This window comes from Salmo salar, chromosome 09 (genome assembly GCF_965601325.2).
Source record: "Salmo salar chromosome 09, fSalSal1, whole genome shotgun sequence".
NCBI classification, from domain to species: domain Eukaryota; kingdom Metazoa; phylum Chordata; class Actinopteri; order Salmoniformes; family Salmonidae; genus Salmo; species Salmo salar.
Window position 1 is genome coordinate 156,585,729 of NC_138299.1, and position 21,354 is coordinate 156,607,082.

At 46.1% G+C, this 21,354-nt stretch overlaps 1 protein-coding gene across 1 annotated transcript; it reads right to left on the reverse strand.

Moving 5' to 3' along the window:
• Positions 1-1,260: 1,260 nt before the first annotated feature.
• Positions 1,261-6,403, reverse strand: LOC106609098 (extracellular calcium-sensing receptor). The gene is made up of 7 exons (XM_082956478.1): positions 6,090-6,403; positions 5,330-5,624; positions 4,516-4,805; positions 3,975-4,270; positions 3,451-3,659; positions 2,738-3,083; positions 1,261-2,466 (listed from the first exon to the last, which is right to left on the reverse strand). The coding sequence occupies exons 1-7, from the start codon at positions 6,365-6,367 to the stop codon at positions 1,550-1,552; spliced, it is 2,631 nt and encodes an 876-aa protein (XP_082812604.1). The 5' UTR covers positions 6,368-6,403; the 3' UTR covers positions 1,261-1,549.
• Between the last annotated feature and the right edge of the window lie 14,951 nt (positions 6,404-21,354).

Below are 21,354 nucleotides of genomic sequence, written 5' to 3' on the forward strand. Positions count from 1 at the left end.
ATGATAAGAGATGTTGTATCTCTGGACATGCTGGTTATAATGGGTGAGGTCATCGCATGTGTGGGACGTGGGACGAAGGAGGTAACAGAGGTATGATGAGTGGAACTAGGGGCTCCATTGTAAACTAAAACAATGATAACTAACCTAAACAACAGTACTCAAGGCATATTGACATTTCAGAGAGAAATACAGCGAGGCATAAAGCAATCACAGGTGTTGATTGAGAGAGCTAGCTAGACAACAACGGGTGAGACAACAGCTGATCAGCTAAAACAACAACAACAGGTAAAATGGTGATGACTGGGCAGAGAGGGTCGGTTAACTACACACACAGCCTGAGTTCGCGGCTGGGGCCGACAGATAAACAAAAAAAATAAACAGAATGGAGCACAGTGATTAATGGACAGTCCAGCAGGCATCAGCTATGTAGCCAAGTGATCATAGGGTCCAGGGGGCAGCCATAGATGGAACAGGGAAGCCGCGGAGTAGTCGTTACTACGCTAGCACGCGGGCGACGCGGCGTTTAAAGTTAGTAGCCCAGGGCTAGTAAAAGCGTCTGCTCCGACGTCCGACGGAGGACGGTTGAAGAAAACCCCTTGAATGAGTAGGTGTGTTCTAACGTTTGACTGGTCCTACAAGTAAAGAACAACTTGGTGTTAAGTGTTACTCATAACCACAGCTCATAATGGTTGCTCCCCACTACAGTTCCTGTGCTCCAGAGTGGTGCAGCGGTCTAAGGCCCTGCATATCAGTGCTAGAGGTGTCACTACAGACCCTGGCTCGATTCCGGGCTGCATCACAACCGGCCGTGATTGGGAGGCCCGTAGGGCGACGCACAATTGGCTCAGCGTCGTCCGTGTTAGGGTTCTGCTGGGGTGGTCTGTGATTGTAAATAAGAAATTGGTCTTAAATGACTTGTTAAATAAATAGAAATTGAAGTACTCTACATTGCACTAGAAACTATTTGGCTTCTTGAACAGTGTGTGTCTTAACTAACTGCTCTAGTAGGTGATGTAAGCATGAGAAGACTGACCATCACTGGTCAAGTGTTTGCAAAAATGTGCTTGGTTTATTTGTGATCTGTAATTAATAAAATGCAATGAATATAAAAAACAAGGTATCTAACAAATGTGGATTGACAGGCCAAGCAATCATTGACAACACACCAATATATCTGAAAATGTTTATTAAATTATATTATTATAGTACTTACTACAATGAATTAGAATAGCAATTGAACACATTCACTTCAATGTTATATCAATTCATATAGGAATAAAGTTTTTCTCCAACAACATGGAAGTGGTTCCACTCTGTAGGCTACTGCTAATCACATCATTTAGCAGGTCAAATTAGATTTTAACACTAGATTTGAACAATCTCTCATAACATTGGAATATCTCAAGTGAACCTGTGTCATGTTACTAGTTACAATGTTACCAATAATTATCTGCTAAATTGTTGGTGATCTCTGTCAGAGTAGTCGTACCTAACTGTACAATAAACCATATAACTGAATGTTACAATGTTTTTTCCCCTCAATCATTTCTTAATAACGTATATCATTGGATGTCTTCTCCATAAGGTGTTTCTTGGTGTTCTTCTCCGGCCTGAACAGAATAATAAAGCATTTAGGAACAAATAATAGAAAGAACAACCCAAAGCTAGAGGTGATGATGGCAAAGATCTCCACAGCTACAGTCAACTTCCCAGGAGAGCTGACATAAGCTGGGATAAAGGTGATCCAGACTGCACAGAATATGAGCATGCTGAAGGTGATGAATTTGGCCTCATTGAAGTTATCAGGCAGCTTCCTAGCCAGAAAAGCCAGCACAAAGCACAAGAGAGACAGGAGTCCTATATATCCCAACACAGCCCAGAAACCAATAGCTGAACCCACATCACACTCTAGAATGATCTTTTCCTTGTAGGTAGTGAGGTTTTTAATGGGGAAGGGAGGGGACAGGACCAACCACAGAGTGCATATCAAAGCCTGGACAAACGTGAAGAACACTACAGTCAATCTCTGCTGTGGAGGGCCAAACCATTTCATGACATTACTGCCTGGAAGCGTAGCCCTGAAGGCCATCAACACCACTATTGTTTTCCCCAGAACACAAGAGATGCAGAGGACGAAGGTAATCCCGAACGCTGTGTGGCGCAGCATACAGGACCATTCAGAAGGCCGGCCAATGAAGGTAAGAGAACACAGAAAACACAGAGTCAAGGAGAAGAGCAGCAGGAAGCTCAGCTCAGAGTTGTTGGCCCTGACGATGGCCGAAGTTCGGTGGCGGTAAAATATGGTTGCCGTGGCGATGGCCAGACATGCCCCGCCCACAGAGCAGGCGGTCAGGATGATTCCGAGGACCTCGTGGAAGGACAGGAACTCCACAGGCTTAAGGATACAGCGGTCTCTCTCAGCGTTGGGCCAGTACTCCTCGGGACAGATCAGACAGTCTGAAGAATCTGACCAGGAAAAACAACAGACATCAAATGACAGACAAATAATAACAGATTCAGGTTTAATTTATTTACAATACATGTACCACAATGCTGCACTTTGTCAGTTTACTATAAAGAATGTTGAATTAATGTGCAGCTTACATGAGATAATAAGAACAGGAACATGATTGACAGACACTACCTTTGTAGTGCTGGTAATATGAATATACCACTACTTAGTTAACCATGATAGAAATTACTACACATTTTATGCCAACTATTCCTATTGTCCTACCTGTGTTATTACTGATCTCTCCCTCTGCACATTGGATACAGTCATAACAGCATACAGGCTTTCCTTTCTGTACAGCCTTACGAGTGCCTGAGGGACAGCTCTCACTGCACACTGACACAGGTACTTGTGTACTGTTCTTTAACCAGGTGATTTCCCTCTCGATGTCAAGCCTCTGGTCAGGAGGCAGGGACGCATCATAGCGCCCCACTGTCACAAAGTCGATCTTCCCACTATCCCGCATGTGCCAGTTGATCAGCTCATAGGTGGCCACTGGGTCCCCGTTGGCATCGAAAGACACCTGGTACCCATTACGAGAGAAGTTCACCCTCCTCAATCTCTCCAGGACCTGGGGTTTGGAAGGGCAAGGGAGAGAGGGAGGGGATGAGAGAGTAGGAGAGAGGTGAAGAGAGATGAGGATAAGGGAAGAGATAGATGAGTGAGGGGAAGAGAGATGGAGAGAAAGATGGAGAGAGGGGAAGAGAGAGATGAGAGATGGAGAGAGAGGAAGAAAGATGGACAGAGAGAAATGGAGAGAAAGGAAGAGAGATGGAGAGAGGGAGAGAGAGAAATCAGAACATTAATAACAACTCATATTTATCAGATGCTTTACTTCAGAACAAGTTGTAAAGTATAATGAGAACTCATAGGCCTTCATACATGTAGTTTAAATAAACATACTCATCAGGAAATGTTACTACAGACTTGTCATTCACCTGTGTTGGCTTCACATTAAGGTTTTTGTCACAGTTCACAGTGGAGTTTTCTCTCTCTTCACAAACAATGCTGTGGATGGCGTGTGCTATGGCATAAACAGCTTTATACACCATGTTAGTGATACGCAGCTGAGATGTATCTGTGTAGGGGGCCTGTAGATGCTGTATATCCTCACTGCCATCACACACCTTCTCCTCAACCCCAACACCTGTAGAGGAGGTCCCTACAGACAGATAGACAGATAGACAGAGTAGAGTAGAGTAGAGTAGAGTAGAGTAGAGTAGAGTAGAGTAGAGTAGATAGATAGAGAGATAGATAGATAGATAGATAGATAGATAGATAGATAGATAGATAGATAGATAGATAGATAGATAGATAGATAGATAGATAGATAGATAGATAGATAGATAGATAGATAGATAGATAGATAGATAGATAGATAGATAGATAGATAGATAGATAGATAGATAGATAGATAGATAGATAGATAGATAGATAGATAGATAGATAGATAGATAGATACCTATCCCCAGCCTACAGCCAAAGGCTCCCTCCCAGAACTCAGTGAACATGGGAGAGTTGGACACCTTCTGTGGGGAGAGGTCCAGGAGGAAATCCCTGAAGCCGGGGATGACAGAGCGTTGGATGCCAAATCCGATGGCCCCGGCACACAGGCCGAAGCGCAGCATATCTGGGTCAGTGACCCAGGACTCAGTCCCGATCCACTGGCGGGGTGGAGAGGGCAGGCGGTCCATCTCCTCCAGCAGGGTTCTCATGTCCCAAGCGGATACGAATGCAACCACCACCCGGGCTGTGGAGCTGGGGAACATGATTGTATCATATCCTTAATATGCTGGTCATGTTTGTCATTCATTGGAATGTCTCAGAGAAGTGAACATGAACATTAGTATTAATCAACACCTTTGACAAGCTTAAGATATGCAAATCATGTTGGTCTCATAGATCAGCTTTGGGAACAAAGCGAAATTAACAACAATAGAATTATTTATAAATATAGTCTTGCATTTGTGTGAATGAAAAGTTCACAAGTAATCATGGATCACCTGCGGATCACGTCGGCCACCCGTTGCACTTTGCTGAGTGGGTTGGTAAGGGAGAAGGCTTCAGAATACTCCACACAGATGCCTTCCTCTTGTGCTGCCTGTAGGAAAGCCGCCATACCGTTATTACCGTAGTCAGAGTCGGAACGGACCGCCCCAATCCAGGTCCAGCCGAAGTGCCTGACGAGGTGGGCCAGAGCGGCAGCCTGGAACTGGTCACTGGGGATGGTTCTGAAGAAGGTTGGATACTGTTTCTTATCACTCAGACACTCACAGCTGGCATAGTGGCTCACCTGGGTAGAAACAGACAGTCGAAAACATTAAAAAGAACATCATGTCGGCCTAACAACTCTAATGTATTGGCTACTTCCTGCTTTTTTATTTATCTATGTAGTTTGATGTTAGGGAGACATTAATAAGAATTAGCCAATTCATTGTTTTTCATTAGGCCAGGTTGAAAAGGATACACAAAAGTGTGACACCAATCTCTGGTCTCCATAACAACCTAGCCTATGAAAGATAGTCCTCAGATCATGTTTTAATGCCTCCAGACGTTCTCCAGACTCATATTCCTCAGTCTATGTTCAAATACCTTTCTACACATAACTTCACTCAGAAATGTATATTCCTGAAATAGAGGAGAATACAGCTGGAATACAGTGAATTAAAAGTTGAACTCATTCCTGAAGGAGAGGAGAATATACAGTAGGATTTCAGTATATTAAAAGTTGAACTCATTCCTGAAAGAGAGGAGAATATAAACTAGGAATACAGTAAATTAAAATAAGCTGAATGATTTCTTTCTACAGGAGTTTACCTGAGGAATGCCGAATGGGCCGATGATGCGCAACATGCTGATGGTAGGTGTGGAGGCAGACTCCCCCACGATAGCTGTCACTGTAGCCGACCCCGAGCACTGTTCTCCGGTATCAAACATGGGATCCAGGCCGTTAGCCAGCTGGAAGGCCACTTTCACGGCCATAGGGACCGAGTTGCAGGAGTCGTGCACTTGATAACCAAGCGTGACACCCGGTAGAAGGTATGAACTGTTGTTTATCTCCTCAACTGCGAAGACCATGGCGCGCGAGAAGCGCAACTCACGGGAATCCATGCTGTAAATAGAAGATGGGTCAGTGAGCAGCTCCTGATGAATCATAAACTAGCCTATAGAATGTTACAAATGCAAACAGACAAATATCTAGTATTATTTTCCATACCATCTATATGCCTACACTTTTATTGTCTGTAATTGAGGACATTGTAGGATAGCTTGCAATTGAAAATGTGATCCTTTGCAACAATAGTCTTTACCTACTCTCTCAGACACAAACACACTTTTTATCTGTCTTTAAACGCACTGTTTATCTGTCTTTAAAACACTGTTTATCTGTCTTTAAAAAACTGTTTATCTGTCTTTAAAACAATGTTTGTCTCTTTAAACACATTGTTTATAGGTCTTTAAACACACTGTTTACCGATCATTAAACACACTGATTCTCTGTCTTTATAACAAAATGTATCTGTCTACCATCACACAGCCACAGTCCTGTCCCCTGTTCCCTCTTGCGCTCACTGACCTCCCTGTGCACTGCAGGGGCTCAGGCAGGCTGGTGTAGCTGTGATCCATAGTTTTCATAAAGTAATGGAAGGAGAAAACACCCCCGATGATAAAGTCCCCGTCCTGGGAGAACACCGGAGTACGAGGTGTGCCTTGGAGCCTGCATCTGACAGACTCCAGCCCAGAGGCAGAGGCAGACGAGAGCAAGGCAAGCCCACCAGCCACCACAGCTAGATGTAGTAGAACCAGACTACCAGCCAGACTTGGATCCAGAGCAGGAACCAGAGAGAGCCTCATTCCCCTGATGTGTAGAAGGTATGGGGTAGCACAGCGCCACACAGACCCACATAGGTTAGGTTACCTCTCTACTCTGGGTTAAATACCCACCGTACCTCTGTTGGGATTCCTCTGGGGGCCACGCTGTGGGTATGGCCATGCCAAAGAGGGAGGGGTTAGAGACTGCTCTGCTCACCCAGCCTGGTCCTGCTTCTTTCATCTACAGAGAGTGTATGCAACAACATCAGAATTAAATTGACTGTAAACACACATTAGACACACAATAACCATGAGCATCTCTTATATTTCTTCTACAGTCTAGTCCTCTTGGCACGCTGGCAATACACAGTATTTATTCAAATATCTAGTCCTCTTGTTATGCTTCCTCTCTTGTATTTCCCCTACAGTCTAGCCCTCTTGGCACGTTGCCTCACTTACAGTTGAAGTCGGAAGTTTGCATTCACCTTAGCCAAATACATTTAAACTCAATTTTTCAAAATTCCTGACATTTATTCCAAGTTAAAATTCCCTGTCTTAGGTCACTAAGGATCACCACTTTATTTTAAGAATGTGAAAAGTCAGAATAATAGTAAATTATTTATTTCAGCTTTTATTTCTATCATCACATTCCCAGTGGGTCAGAAGTTTACATACACTCAATTTGTATTTGGTAGCATTGCCTTCAAGTTGTTTAACTTTTGTCAAACGTTTTGGGTAGCCTTCAACAAGCTTTCCACAATAAGTTGGGTGAATTTTGGCCCATTCCTCCTGACAGAGCTGTTGTAACTGAATCAGGTTTGTATGCCTCCTAGCTCGCAAACGCTTTTTACGTTCAGCCCACAAATTTTCTATTGCATTGAGGTCAGAGCTTTGTGATGGCCACTCCAATACCTTGACTTTGTTGTCCTTAGGCCATTATTGCAACAACTTTGGAAGATTGCTTGGGGTCACTGTCCATTTGGAAGACCCATTTGCGACCAAGCTTTAACTTCCTGACTGATGTCTTGAGCTGTTGCTTCAATATATCCACATAATTTTCCATCCTCATGATGCCATCTGTTTTGTGAAGTGCACCAGTTCCTCCTGCAGCAAAGCAACCCCACAACATGATGCTGCCACCCCCCGTGCTTCGCTGTTGGGATGGTGTTCTTCGATTTGCAAGCCTCCTCCTTTTTTCTCCAAACATAACGATGGTCAAGATCTTTGTCCCCATTTGCAGTTGCAAACCATTGTCTGGCATTTTTATGGCTGTTTTGGAGCAGTGGCTTCTTCCTTGCTAAGCGGCCTTTCAGGTTAAGTTGATAGAGGACTTGTTTTACTGTGGATATAGATACTTTCGTATCTGTTCCCTCCAGCATCTTCACAAGGTCCTTTGCTGTTGTTCTGGGATTGATTTGCACTTTTCACACCAAAGTACATTAATCTCTAGGAGACGGAACGCGTCTTCTTCCTGAGCGGTATGACGCCTGCGTGGTCCCATGGTGTTTATACTGCGTACTATTGTTTGTACAGATGAACGTGGTACTTTCAGGCATTTGGAAATTGCTCCCAAGGATGAACCAGACTTGTGGAGGTCTACCATTTTTTTTTCTGTGGTCTTGGCTGATTTAATTTGATTTTCACATGATGTCAAGCAAAGAGGCACTGAGTTTGAAGGTAGGCCTTGAAATACATTCACAGGTACTCCTCCAATTGACTCAAAGTATGACAATTAGCCTATTAGAAGCTTCTAAAGCCATGTCATCATTTTCTGGAATTTTCCAAGCTGTTGAAAGGCACAGTCAACTTAGTGTATGTACACTTCTGACCCTTTGCAATTGTGATACTGTGAATTATGAGTGAAATAATCTGTCTGTAAACAATTGTTGGAAAAATGACTTGTGTCATGCACAAAGTAGATGTGCTAACAGACTTGTCAAAACTAGAGTTGGTGTAACGCCCTGGACATAGAGAGGGGTTTTTTGTTCTTCATTTTGGTTAGGCCAGGGTGTTACATTGGGTGGGCGTTCTATGTGCATTTTTCTATGTTAGTTTGTTTCATTGATTTTGGCCTTGTGGCTTCCAATCAGGCACAGCTGTAGAGTGTTGTTGCTGATTGGGAGTCACACATAAGTGCCTGTTTTTCCGTTGGGGTTTTGTGGGTAATTGTTTCTGTTTCTGTTAGTGTTTGCACCTGACAGGACTGTTTGGTTGTCGGTTTTCTTATTTTTGTATAGTGTTCTTTCTGCTATTAAATATTCAATGATGAACACTAACTCAGCTGCACCTTGGTCTACTCTCTCTCACGACAGCCGTAACAGAATTACCCACCACAAGAAGACCAAGAAGCGGAGTAAAGAGCAGAGGTAGGTTAACCTGTTAGGGCTAGGGGGCAGTATTGACACGGCTGGATAAAAAAAATGTACCCGATTTAAATCTGGTTACTACTCCTGCCCAGTAACTAGAATATGCATATAATTATTGGCTTTGGATAGAAAACACTCCAAAGTTTCTAAAACTGTTTGAATGGTGTCTGTGAGTATAACAGAACTCAAATGGCAGGTCAAAACCTGAGAGATTCCTTTACAGGAAGTGGCCTGTCTGACCATTTCTTGAACTTCTTTGCCATCTCTATCTTTTACAAAGGATCTCTGCTCTAACGTGACACTTCCTACGTCTTCCATGGGCGCTCAGAGCCCGGGAAAAACCTGAATGTCGTCATCCCAGCCCCAGGCTGAAACACATTATCGCCTTTCTCAAGTGGCCGATCAAGGGACTGTGGGCTTAGGCGCGTGCCCTGGCCGGCCCCCGTCTTTGTGATTTTTCCTCTGTTTGCCGAAAAGGAGATTCCCGTTCGGAATTTTATCGCTTTTTTACGAGATAAATTGCATAAAAATTGATTTTAAACAGCGGTTGACATGCTTCGAAGTACGGTAATGGAATATTTAGATTTTTTTTGTCACGAATTGCGCCATGCGCGCGACCCTGATTTACCATTTCGGATAGTTTCTGGAACGCACGAACAAAACGCTGCTATTCGGATATAACGATGGATTATTTGGGACCAAACCAATATTTGTTATTGAAGTAGCAGTCCTGGGAGTGCATTCTAACGAAGACAACAAAAGGTAATCAAACTTTTATAATAGTAAATCTGATTTTGGTGAAGGCTAAACTTGCCGGGTGTCTAAATAGCTAGCCCGTGATGGCTGGGCTATGTACTTAGAATATTGCAAAATGTGCTTTCACCAAAAAGCTATTTTAAAATTGGACATATCGAGTGCATAGAGGAGTTCTGTATCTATAATGTCTGATTATTTCAGGCTGGGTACACTGCTGACATAATCTAATGTTTTGCTTTCATTGTAAAGCCTTTTTGAAATCGGACAGTGTGGTTAGATAAAGGAGAGTCTTGTCTTTAAAATGGTGTAAAATAATCATATGTTTGAAAACTTCAATTTTGAGGAGTTTGTATTTCGCGCCACGCCTTATCATTGGATATTGGAGTGGTGTTCCGCTAGCGGAACGTCTAGATGTCAAACCCCAACGTAAGAAGGTGGAGGCAATTAGAGAATGGGCGAAACCAGTAAATAAGAAGCAGATTCGAGCCTTCCTAGGGCTGACCGGTTACTACCGGAAGTTCATCTCAAGTTATGCCACAGTGGCCGCCCCACTCACCGACATGACTAGAGCCAGAGGGCCAAACATGGTCAAATTGGATGAAAGGGCCACCAAAGCATTTAGGACATTACAGGAGGCTCTCTGCTGTAATCCAGTGCTGGTGGCACTAGACTTTGAGAGAGTGGTTCAGACGGATGCCTCAGGGGTCGGCTTGGGAGCGATGCTATCCCAAGAGGTAGAAGGGGTGGAACACCCCATCCTGTTTTTAAGCAGGAAGCTGGAACCACGGGAGACCAACTACTCAGTTGTTGAGAAAGAGGCGCTGGCAGTAAAGTGGGCTCTAGAAACCCTGAAATACTACCTGCTGGGGCGCTACTTCACCTTTCTCAGTGACCATGCCCCACTCACCTGGATGCATAGGGCAAAAGAGAAGAACGCTCGGCTGATGTGGTGGTTTTTGAGTCTCCAAACGTTTCACTTTGACTTAAAACACAGAGCAGGGAAGGGAATGGGAAATGTGGATGGGTTACCCTGCATGCACGCATATTTTGCTGCGGTAGTCCGACCTAGGGGGTCGGATCTAGGGGGAGAGATGTGTGGCAAAGAAGGGGGTCGAGTGATAAATGGCAGATATATGAGAGCAGAACCAATAAACGGGCTCTGCCCTATCACTAAACTGGCCACCCCGATCAGAACTGCAGATCAAAAAATGGCCGACTGCCAAAACTACAATTCCCAGAAGCAAGGGCAACCCTCAGAAGGTGGGGCCGACCCACAGATAAAGGGTAAAGACAAACCAGGAAGAGAGAGAGAAAGGGCTGGAAGGATTTGTGAACCACAGAGAAAGAGATGATATATACTGCTCAAAAAAATAAAGGGAACACTTAAACAACACAATGTAACTCCAAGTCAATCACACTTCTGTGAAATCAAACTGTCCACTTAGGAAGCAACACTGATTCACAATAAATTTCACATGCTGTTGTGCAAATGGAATAGACAACAGGTGGAAATTATAGGCAATTAGCAAGACACCCCCAATATAGGAGTGGTTCTGCAGGTGGTAACCACAGACCACTTCTCAGTTCCTATGCTTCCTGGCTGATGTTTTGGTCACTTTTGAATGCTGGCGGTGCTTTCACTCTAGTGGTAGCATGAGACGGAGTCTACAACCCACACAAGTGGCTCAGGTAGTGCAGCTCATCCAGGATGGCACATCAATGCGAGCTGTGGCAAGAAGGTTTGCTGTGTCTGTCAGCGTAGTGTCCAGAGCATGGAGGCGCTACCAGGAGACAGGCCAGTACATCAGGAGACGTGGAGGAGGCCGTAGGAGGGCAATAACCCAGCAGCAGGACCGCTACCTCCGCCTTTGTGCAAGGAGGAGCACTGCCAGAGCCCTGCAAAATGACCTCCAGCAGGCCACAAATGTGTATGTGTCTGCTCAAACGGTCAGAAACAGACTCCATGAGGGTGGTATGAGGGCCCGACGTCCACAGGTGGGGGTTGTGCTTACAGCCCAACACCGTGCAGGACGTTTGGCATTTGCCAGAAAACACCAAGATTGGCAAATTCGCCACTGGTGCCCTGTGCTCTTCACAGATGAAAGCAGGTTCACACTGAGCACATGTGACAGACGTGACAGAGTCTGGAGACGCCGTGGAGAACGTTCTGCTGCCTGCAACATCCTCCAGCATGACCGGTTTGGCGGTGGGTCAGTCATGGTGTGGGGTGACATTTCTTTGGGGGGCCGCACAGCCCTCCATGTGCTCGCCAGAGGTAGCCTGACTGCCATTAGGTACCGAGATGAGATCCTCAGACCCCTTGTGAGACCATATGCTGGTGCGGTTGGCCCTGGGTTCCTCCTAATGCAAGACAATGCTAGATCTCATGTGGCTGGAGTGTGTCAGCAGTTCCTGCAAGAGGAAGGCATTGATGCTATGGACTGGCCTGCCCGTTCCCCAGACCTGAATCCAATTGAGCACATCTGGGACATCATGTCTCACTCCATCCACCAACGCCACGTTGCACCACAGGAGTTGGCGGATGCTTTAGTCCAGGTCTGGGAGGAGATCCCTCAGGAGACCATCCACCACCTCATCAGGAGCATGCCCAGGCGTTGTAGGGAGGTCATACAGGCACGTGGACGCCACACACACTACTGAGCCTCATTTTGACTTGTTTTAAGGACATTACAGCAAAGTTGGATCAGCCTGTAGTGTGGTTTTCCACTTTAATTTTGAGTGTGACTCCAAATCCAGACCTCCATGGGTTGATAAATTGGATTTCCATTGATTATTTTTGTGTGATTTTGTTGTCAGCACATTCAACTATGTAAACAAAAAAGAATTTAATACGATTATTTCATTCATTCAGATCTAGGATGTGTTATTTTAGTGTTCCCTTTATTTTTTTGAGCAGTGTATATCGGCTGGATTTACCGTGTATGAGCTGGACTGTTTGGACTTACCTGTTGGCGTTTGGTCCTGGACCTACCGAGAACCTGATTCGTGTACCGATCCCTGCTATCCTTTACCTCGCCTGCGTTCTGGGTGGACCAGGATGGAGAAACAAACACACAGGTACTGTCCTGTAAGAAATAACTCTCATTCTGGAATGACAAACGCTCCTAATCTTGAAGAGATTTGCCACAACACCCAGGGGATAATGGGGAAATGGGTAACACCTGGAGGGGGTGGAGACAAGCACAAGGACAGGTGAAACAGATCAAGGTGTGACATCGGCACTCAGGTCTGGGTAGATGCTGATCCTCTTCCCTGCACAGGTCGGACCCCAGGATTCCTTTGCAAGGTGAACATTTTGCTAGTTGACTTCAAAGCTGTGGATCCATCCATACAATCAAATAGCGAGAGCCGTTACGGATTTGTGTGTAGGTCAGTGTCACAAAATCTCAATAACCCAACAAAATGTGAAAAAATTCAAGGGGTGTAAATACTTTCTAAAGGAGCAATTAGAAATTCAACAATACATTTTTCATTATTCATTCACAACTTTTTATTCCCTATGAGATGTTGTTTCGTGTTCTTCTCTGGCTTCAGGAGGATGATGCAACACTTCCGAGGAAACAGACAGAACAGTAGCCCAAAGCTGGAGGCCAGGATGGCAAAGATCTCTACAGCTACTGTGTACTTCCCAGGAGAGCTGACGTAGGCAAGAATGAAGAAGATCCACATGGCACAGAAGATCAGCGTGCAGAAGGTGATGAACTTGTCCTCGTTGAAATTTGCCCAGCAGTTTTCGGGCCAGGCGGACCAGGATTAAGCACAGAGAGACCAAAAGGCCGATGTATCCCAGAATGCACCAGAAGGCCAGTTGGGAGCCCACACCGCACTCAGAATGATCTTCGAGTGTTGGTCCTGGGTGTTTCTGGAGGGGTAGGGGGGGGGCAGCGATGAGCCAGAACCTCCTGAACACCTGAACCAGGGTGCAGCAGAAGATGATGCTGGTTTGGGTTTCAGCCACTTCATGATGTTGTTCCCAGGCCTGGGATGCGGAATGTAAACTAGCGGTGCACGGTTAAGATGAAAATGTGAACTCACTAGTTAAACCTTGGGATAAAAGCATGACATTTGGCACAGAGGAAGAGCCACCCCAGATTTGGCCCCTGGGGGGCGTTGGAGCAACTATAACTTAAAAAAAAAAAAATGTAAATAAATATTTAGCTTTCAGTCAATTTCTCTATACCAAGTTCAGAGTCTCATCTTTTAGATGAAATTGGAACTGAGTTGATAGCCTGTAGCATTCCAAAGTTAGAGATAAAAGTCTGATGGCTTATATCAAGTTTCAAGTTTCAATTTTCAATGTCACATGGACAAGTACAGTGAAACGCCTTTCATGCAAACTCAAAACCGAACAATGCAATAATCAATAACAATGTATTACCAGAAAAAAATAAGAATAGGAAACATGAAATACACGATTATGTAAGTAGTAAGTTATTTAGTGAGTAAGCATAGCATATACAATAAATTTTTTAATGTCAGTTCCAATACCATATTTACAGTACATGTGCAGGGATACTGGAGTGATTGGAGGCAGGTATGTATAGGGGTAAGGTGACTAGGCAACAGGATATAAGATAAACAGAGTAACAGCAGCTTGTATGTGAGTGGGTGTGTAGAGTCTTTTCATACCGCCTGATCTAGAGGTCCTGGATGGACCCAGTGATGTGCTGGGCTGTCCGCACAAACCTCTGTAACGCCATGCGATTGAGGGCGATGTAATTGCCATACCAAGCAGTGATGCAGCCGGTCAATGCGCTCTTGATGGTACAGCTGTAGATCCTTTTGAAGATTTGAGGGCCCATGACAAAAGTTTTCATCCTCCTGTGGGGGAAAAGATGCTTCACGACTGTACATGTGTTTTTGGACCATTTTAAGTCTTTAGTGATTTGGACACTGAGGAACTTGAAGCTGTCTACCTGCTCCACCGCTGCCCTGTCAATGTGGATGGGGTGCACTCGCCCCACCTTTTCCTGTAGTCCATGATAAGCTCCTCCCTGTAGGCTGACTCATCGTCGCCGGTGATCAGGCCTACTACCATCATGTCGTCTGTGAACTTGATAATGGTGTTGGAGTTGTGCATGGCCACACAGTCGTGGATGAACAGGGAGTACAGAAGGGGACTAATCACACATCACTGTGTTAACTTCTTATGGACAGGTGGGACGGTAGAGTCCCGAAATTCAAACTACAGAAATATAAATATTTAACTTCCATAAAATCACAAGTGTAATACATCAAAATAAAGCTTAACTTCTTTTTAATCCAGCCGCTGTGTCAGATTTCAAAATGGCTTTACGGCGAAAGCACACCATGCGATTATCTGAGGACAGCGCCCAGCATACAAAAGCATGAAAAACATATTTCAACCAGGCAGGTGTGACACGAAAGTCAGAAATAGCGAAAAAATAAATGCCTTACCTTTGATGATCTTATTCTGTTGGCACTCCAAAAGGTCCCGGTTACATCACAAATGGTACTTTTGTTCGATAATGTCCTTCTTTATATCCATAAAAACTCAGTTTAGCTGGTAAGCTTCAGTCAGTAATCCACCCAGTTTCCCTCCATCAAAATGCATACAAAATGAATCCCAAACGTTACTAATAAACTTTTCCAAGCAAGTCAAACAACGTTTATAATCAAACCTCAGGTACCCTAATACGTAAATAACAATACAATTTAAGACGGAGAATCGTTATTGTCTTTACCTGAGAAAAATACCAAAAACTCGCTCTCATTCACACGCTTGGAAACACTACAGCCAAAATGGGAGCCACCTACAAAAACTACAATTTCTGGCTCATTTTTCCAAAAACCAGCCTGAAACTCTTTCTAAACACTGCTGACATCTAGTGGAAGCCCTAGGAACTGCAATCTGGGAGGATTTTGCCTTATAATAAAAGTGACAGCCATTGAAAATAGTGGTCGGCTGAATTTTTTGGGGGGGATGGTTTGTCCTTGGTGTTTCGCCTGCCATATCAGTTCTGTTATACTCACAGACATTATGTTAACAGAGTTTTTTTCTATCCAATACTACCAATTATATGCATATTCATATTCTGGGCCTGAGTAACAGGCAGTTTACTTTTGGCACGCTTTTCATCCTGACGTGAAAATACTGCCCCCTACCCAAGAGAGGTTACATGGCATTGAGAAGTATACCACCACAGTCATTGGAATCATCAATAAGTGCAATGATGACGTCGTCTCCTCAGTGACCGTACGTAGATATCCCAACCAGAAGCCATGGATTACAGGCAACATCCTCATCAAGCTAAAGGCTAGAGCTGCCGCTTTCAAGGAGCGGGACACTAATCCTGATGCCTATAAGAAATCCCGCTATGCCCTCAGACTAACTATCAAACAAGCAAAGTATCAATACAGAGTTAAGATTGAATCCTACTTCACCAGCTCTGGTGCTCGTCGGATGTGGCAGGGCTAGAAAACTATTACGGACTATAAAGGGAAACCCAGATGCGAGCTGCCCAGTGACGCAAGCCTACCAGATGAGCTAAATGACTTTTATTCTCGCTTTGAGGCAAGCAACACTGAAGCATGCATGAGAGCACCAGCTGTTCTGGATGACTGTGTGATAATGCTCTCGGTAGCCGATGTGAGCAAGACCTTTAAACAGGTCAACATTCACAAAGCCGCGGGGCCAGATGGATTACCAGGACGTGTACTCAAAGCATGCACGGACCAACTGGTAAGTGTCTTCACTGACATTTTCAACCTCTCCCTGACCGAGTCTGTAATACCTACATGTTTCAAGCAGACCACCATAGTCCCTGTGCCCAAGGAAGCGAAGGTAACCTGCCTAAATGATTGTTGCTTTGTAGCACATCGGTAGCCATGAAGTGTTTTGAAAGGCTGGTCATGGCTCACATTAAAAGCATCCTCCCAGATACCCTAGACCAACTCCAATTCGCATACCGCCCCAACAGATCCACAGATGACGCAATCTCAATCACACTCCACACTGCTCTTTCCCACCTGCACAAAAGGAACACCTATGTAAGAATGCTGTTCATTTACTACAGCTCAGCGTTCAACACCATAGTGCCCATAAAGCTCATCACTAAGCTAAGGATCCTGGGACTAAACACCTCCCTCTGCAACTGGATCCTGGACTTCCTGATAGGTCGCCCCAGGTGGTAAGGGTAGGCAACAACACATCTGCCACACTGATCCTCAAAACTGCGTCCCCTCAGGAGTGTGTGCTTAGTCCCCTCCTGTACTCCCTGTTCACCCACGATTGTGTGGCCAGCCACGACTCCAACACTATCATTAAGTTTCTGATGACACGACAGCCTATAGGGAGGAGGTCAGAGACCTGGCAGTGTGGTGCCAGGACAACAACCTCTCCCTCAATGTGAGCAAGACAAAGGAGCTGATCGTGTACTACAGGAAAAGGCGGTCCGAACAGTCCCCCATTAACATCACCGGGGTTGTAGTGGAGCGGGTCGACAGTTTCAAATTCCTTGGTGTCCACATCACCAATGACCTATCATGGTCCAAACACACCAAGACAGTCATTAAGAGGGCACGACAACACCTTTTCTCCCTCAGGAGACTGATAAAGATTTGGCATGGGTCCTCAGATCCTCAAAGTTCTACAGCTGCACCATCGAGAGCATCCTGACCGGTTGCATCACCGCCTGGTATGGCAACTGCTCGGCATGTGACCTTAAGGCGCTACAAAGGGTAGGGTGTATGGCCCAGTACAAAACTGGGGCCAAGCTTCCTGCTATCCAGGACCTATATAATAGGCAGTGTCAGAGGAAAGTCTAGAGGCAAAAGAAACGCACACCTATTTAGGCGAGGTGCTGGCTAGCGGAGTGGAACACTTAAAAAAAATTAAGTTGGGCCGCACACTCTAGGAGCTCAGATGCAAAAATGTTTATGTCCTACGTTTCAACAGGCAAGTTGTCTTCATCAGGGTAAAATGACACACACTACGGGATGACTCATTTATATAGTGTTAAAAGACACACACAGGTGTCTGTAATCATGGCCAGGTGTGGCCTCATATCGTTGTTTAATTGTCATATATTATAATAGCATACAAAAAACAGAAATGGATAGCGTACGATCATAGATCCAATTTGGTCAGAAGTCAGAAGAAAGCCCATAAAATTGTCAGTCTCCAGTCGCCAAAGTCATAGACTGTTTTCTCTGCTACCGGACTCTGCTACCAGACCCATGATGCGTTCGGAAGTCAATGATCAGAATACTAAAGCTGCATGAACTGTCAAGTCTAGACTAATTTGAATCAGATTAATGAATCAGTTGATCGCAAAGGATGACACATTTGTATGCAATGAGTCCTTATCAGTATGTATAATCAATATACTCTACATGACCCAAAGTATGTGGACAACTGCTCGTCGAAACATCTCGTTCCAAAATCATGGGCTTTAATATGGAGTTGGTGGAGTCCCAACTTTGCTTCTATAACAGCCTCCACTCTTCTAAGTTTTTTCCACTAGATGTTGGAACATTGCTGCAGGGACTTGCTTCCATTCAGCCACAAGAGCATTAGTGTTGGGCGATTAGACTTGGCTAGCAGTCAGCGTTCCAATTCATCCCAAAGGTGTTCGATGGGGTTGAGGTCAAGGCTCTGTGTAGGCCAGTCAAGTTCTTCCACATCGATCTCGACAAACCATTTCTGTATGGACCTCACTTTTTGTCATGCTGAAACAGGAAAGGGATTTCCCCAAACTGTTACCACAAAGTTGGAAGCACAGAATCATCACATGGTGAAGCGTGATTCATCACTCCAGAGAACGCGTTTCCACTGCTCCAGGGTCCAATGGCGGCGAGCTTTACACCACTTGGCATTGCGCATTGTGATCTTAGGCTTGTGTGCGGCTGCTTGGCTATGGAAACCCATTTCATGAAGCTCCTGACAAAAGTTATTGTGCTGACATTACTTCCAGAGGCAGTGTGGAACTCGGAAGTGAGATTTTTACGCTCTTAAGCACTCCTGGTCCCGTTCTGTGAGCTTGTGTAACCTACCACTTCGCGGCTGAGCCATTGTTGCTCCTAGACTTTTCCACTTCACAAAAATAGCACTTACAGTTGACCAGGGCATCTCTAGCAGCGCATACATTTTTCAAACTGACTTGTTGGAAAGTCGGCATCCTATGATGGTGCCATATTGATAGTCAATGAGCTCTTCAGTAAGGACATTCTACTGCCAATGTTTGTCTATGGAGAGTGCGTGGCTGTGTGCTCGATTGTATACACCTGTCAGCAATGGGTGTGGCTGAAATATATCTGAATCCACTAATTTGTAGGGGTGTCTTCATACTTTTGTAAATATAGTTTATTTTATTAGTAATAAAGCTTATAATACATTCACCACTGAGTTATGAGCAATATTCTCACGTCCTGGCCAGTATATAAGGTTAATTGTTTTGTAGTTTGGTCAGGGCGTGGCAGGGGGTATTTGTTTTATGTGGTTCGGGGTGGTGTGTTTGTGTAAAGGGTGTTTGATTTAGTATTTCCGGGTTTTGGTTTATGTTTAGTTAATTCTATGGTTAGTCTAGTGTGTGTGTTTCTATGTTTGGTTGATTGGGGTTGGGACTCTCAGTTGAAGGCAGGTGTTGTCTATCTGCCTTTGATTGAGAGTCCCATATATTAGGGTGTGTTTGTATGTGTTATTTGTGGGTGATTGTTCTGTGTTGAGCCTATGCTTTGCAGACTGTCAGTTTATCGTTCGTTTTCTTGTTTGTTATTTTGGCATTCATTTTGATAGTGAATAAAAGTCAAGATGAGCCTGCACATACCTGCTGCGTTTTGGTCCTCTTCTCTCCAGTACGACATTTTTAAGGATGAGTACAACTTATTGTGTGACAGAATCACCCACCACCAAAGGACCAAGCAGCAGAGGAAGGAGCAGACGGAGTTCGAGTTGGACTGGCGGGAGAAGTGGACTTGGGAGGAAGTTCTGGACGGGGCCGGACCCTGGCATCAGGCTGGGGATTATCGCCGCCCGCAGTGGGAAATTGAGGCAGCCATGGCAGAGAGACGGTGGTACAAGGCCAGAGTGGACACGCTGAAGGAGATGCACGAGAGGCACCCCCAAGAAAATTTTGGGGGGGGCACACGGGTAGTTTGGCTAGGCGTAAGAAGAGCCGGAAGCCAGCTACCCGTGGTTATATGGAGGAGCGTATGGGGTGGAGAGCGCTATGTTTCGCTGAGGTGCGCACTATCTCACCCATACGCACGCACAGTCCGGTGCGCATTATTCCAGCCCCTCGCAGGTGCCGTGCTAGAGCGGGCATCCAGCCTGGTAGGAGGATGCCTGCGCAGCGCATCTGGTCGCCGGTACGCCTCCGAGGACCAGGCTACCCAACTCCCGCTCTACGCACGGCTACCATCAGGCCCCTGCACAGCCCAGTCTGCCCTGTACGAGCACCCCGCTCGTACAGGGTTACTAGTTCCATCCAGCCAAGGCGGGTTGTGCAGGAGGTAAGATCTAGACCGACTGTGCGCCTCCATAGCCCTGGGTTTCCAGCTCCTGTCTCTCGTGCGGACCCGGAAGTGCGTCAACCCAGTCCGACTCGTCCTGTTCCCACTCCCCGCACTAGCCTGGAGGTGCGTGTTCATAAGCTGGTATATCTGGTACCAGCACCACGCACCAGGATTATAGTGCGTCAGCCCGCCAGTCAACAGTCATCATCAGAGCTGCCCGCCAGTCAACAGTCATCATCAGAGCTGCCCGCCAGTCAACAGTCTTCATCAGAGCTGCCCGCCAGTCAACAGTCTTCATCAGAGCTGCCCGCCAGTCAACAGTCATCATCAGAGCTGCCCACCAGTCAACAGTCATCATCAGAGCTGCCCGCCAGTCAACAGTCATCATCAGAGCTGCCCGCCAGTCAACAGTCATCATCAGAGCTGCCCGCCAGTCAACAGTCATCATCAGAGCTGCCCGCCAGTCAACAGTCATCATCAGAGCTGCCCGCCAGTCAACAGTCATCGTCAGAGCTGCCCGCCAGTCAACAGTCATCGTCAGAGCTGCCCGCCAGTCAACAGTCATCGTCAGAGCTGCCCGCCAGTCAACAGTCATCGTCAGAGCTGCCCGCCAGTCAACAGTCATCGTCAGAGCTGCCCGCCAGTCAACAGTCGTCAGAGCTGCCCGCCAGTCAACAGTCGTCAGAGCTGCCCGCCAGTCAACAGTCGCCAGAGCTGCCCGCCAGTCAACAGTCGCCAGAGAGGTCAGACTGCGCTGAACTGCCGGAGTGGCCAGACTGCGCTGAACTGCCGGAGTGGCCAGACTGCGCTGAACTGCCGGAGTGGCCAGACTGCGCTGAACTGCCGGAGTGGCCAGACTGCGCTGAACTGCCGGAGTGGCCAGACTGCGCTGAACTGCCGGAGTGGCCAGACTGCCCTGAACTGCCGGAGTGGCCAGACTGCCCTGAACTGCCGGAGTGGCCAGACTGCCCTGAACTGCCGGAGTGGCCCGAGTGGCCAGACTGTCCCGAATTGCCAGACTGCCCAGACTGTCCCGAATTGCCAGACTGCCCAGACTGTCCCGAACTGCCAGACTGCCCAGACTGTCCCGAACTGCCAGACTGCCCAGACTGTCCCCCGGCGATGCCAGACTGGCCCGACTGCCCCTCGGCGATGCCAGAGTGGCCCGACAGCCTGGAACGGCCGGAACCAGAGCCACCTCCAGAAATAGGTGGGTTGGGGAGGGGGGGTGTCGCACAGTGCCGTCGTTGACGGCAGCCACCCTCCCTTCCCTCCCTTTAGAAAAGGGGACTTTTTGTTGGTGTTGCTTGGGGTTATTTTTTGTTAAGGTGCTTCTGGGGTAGCACCTTTAAGGGGGGGTACTGTCACGTCCTGGCCAGTATATAAGGTTAATTGTTTTGTAGTTTGGTC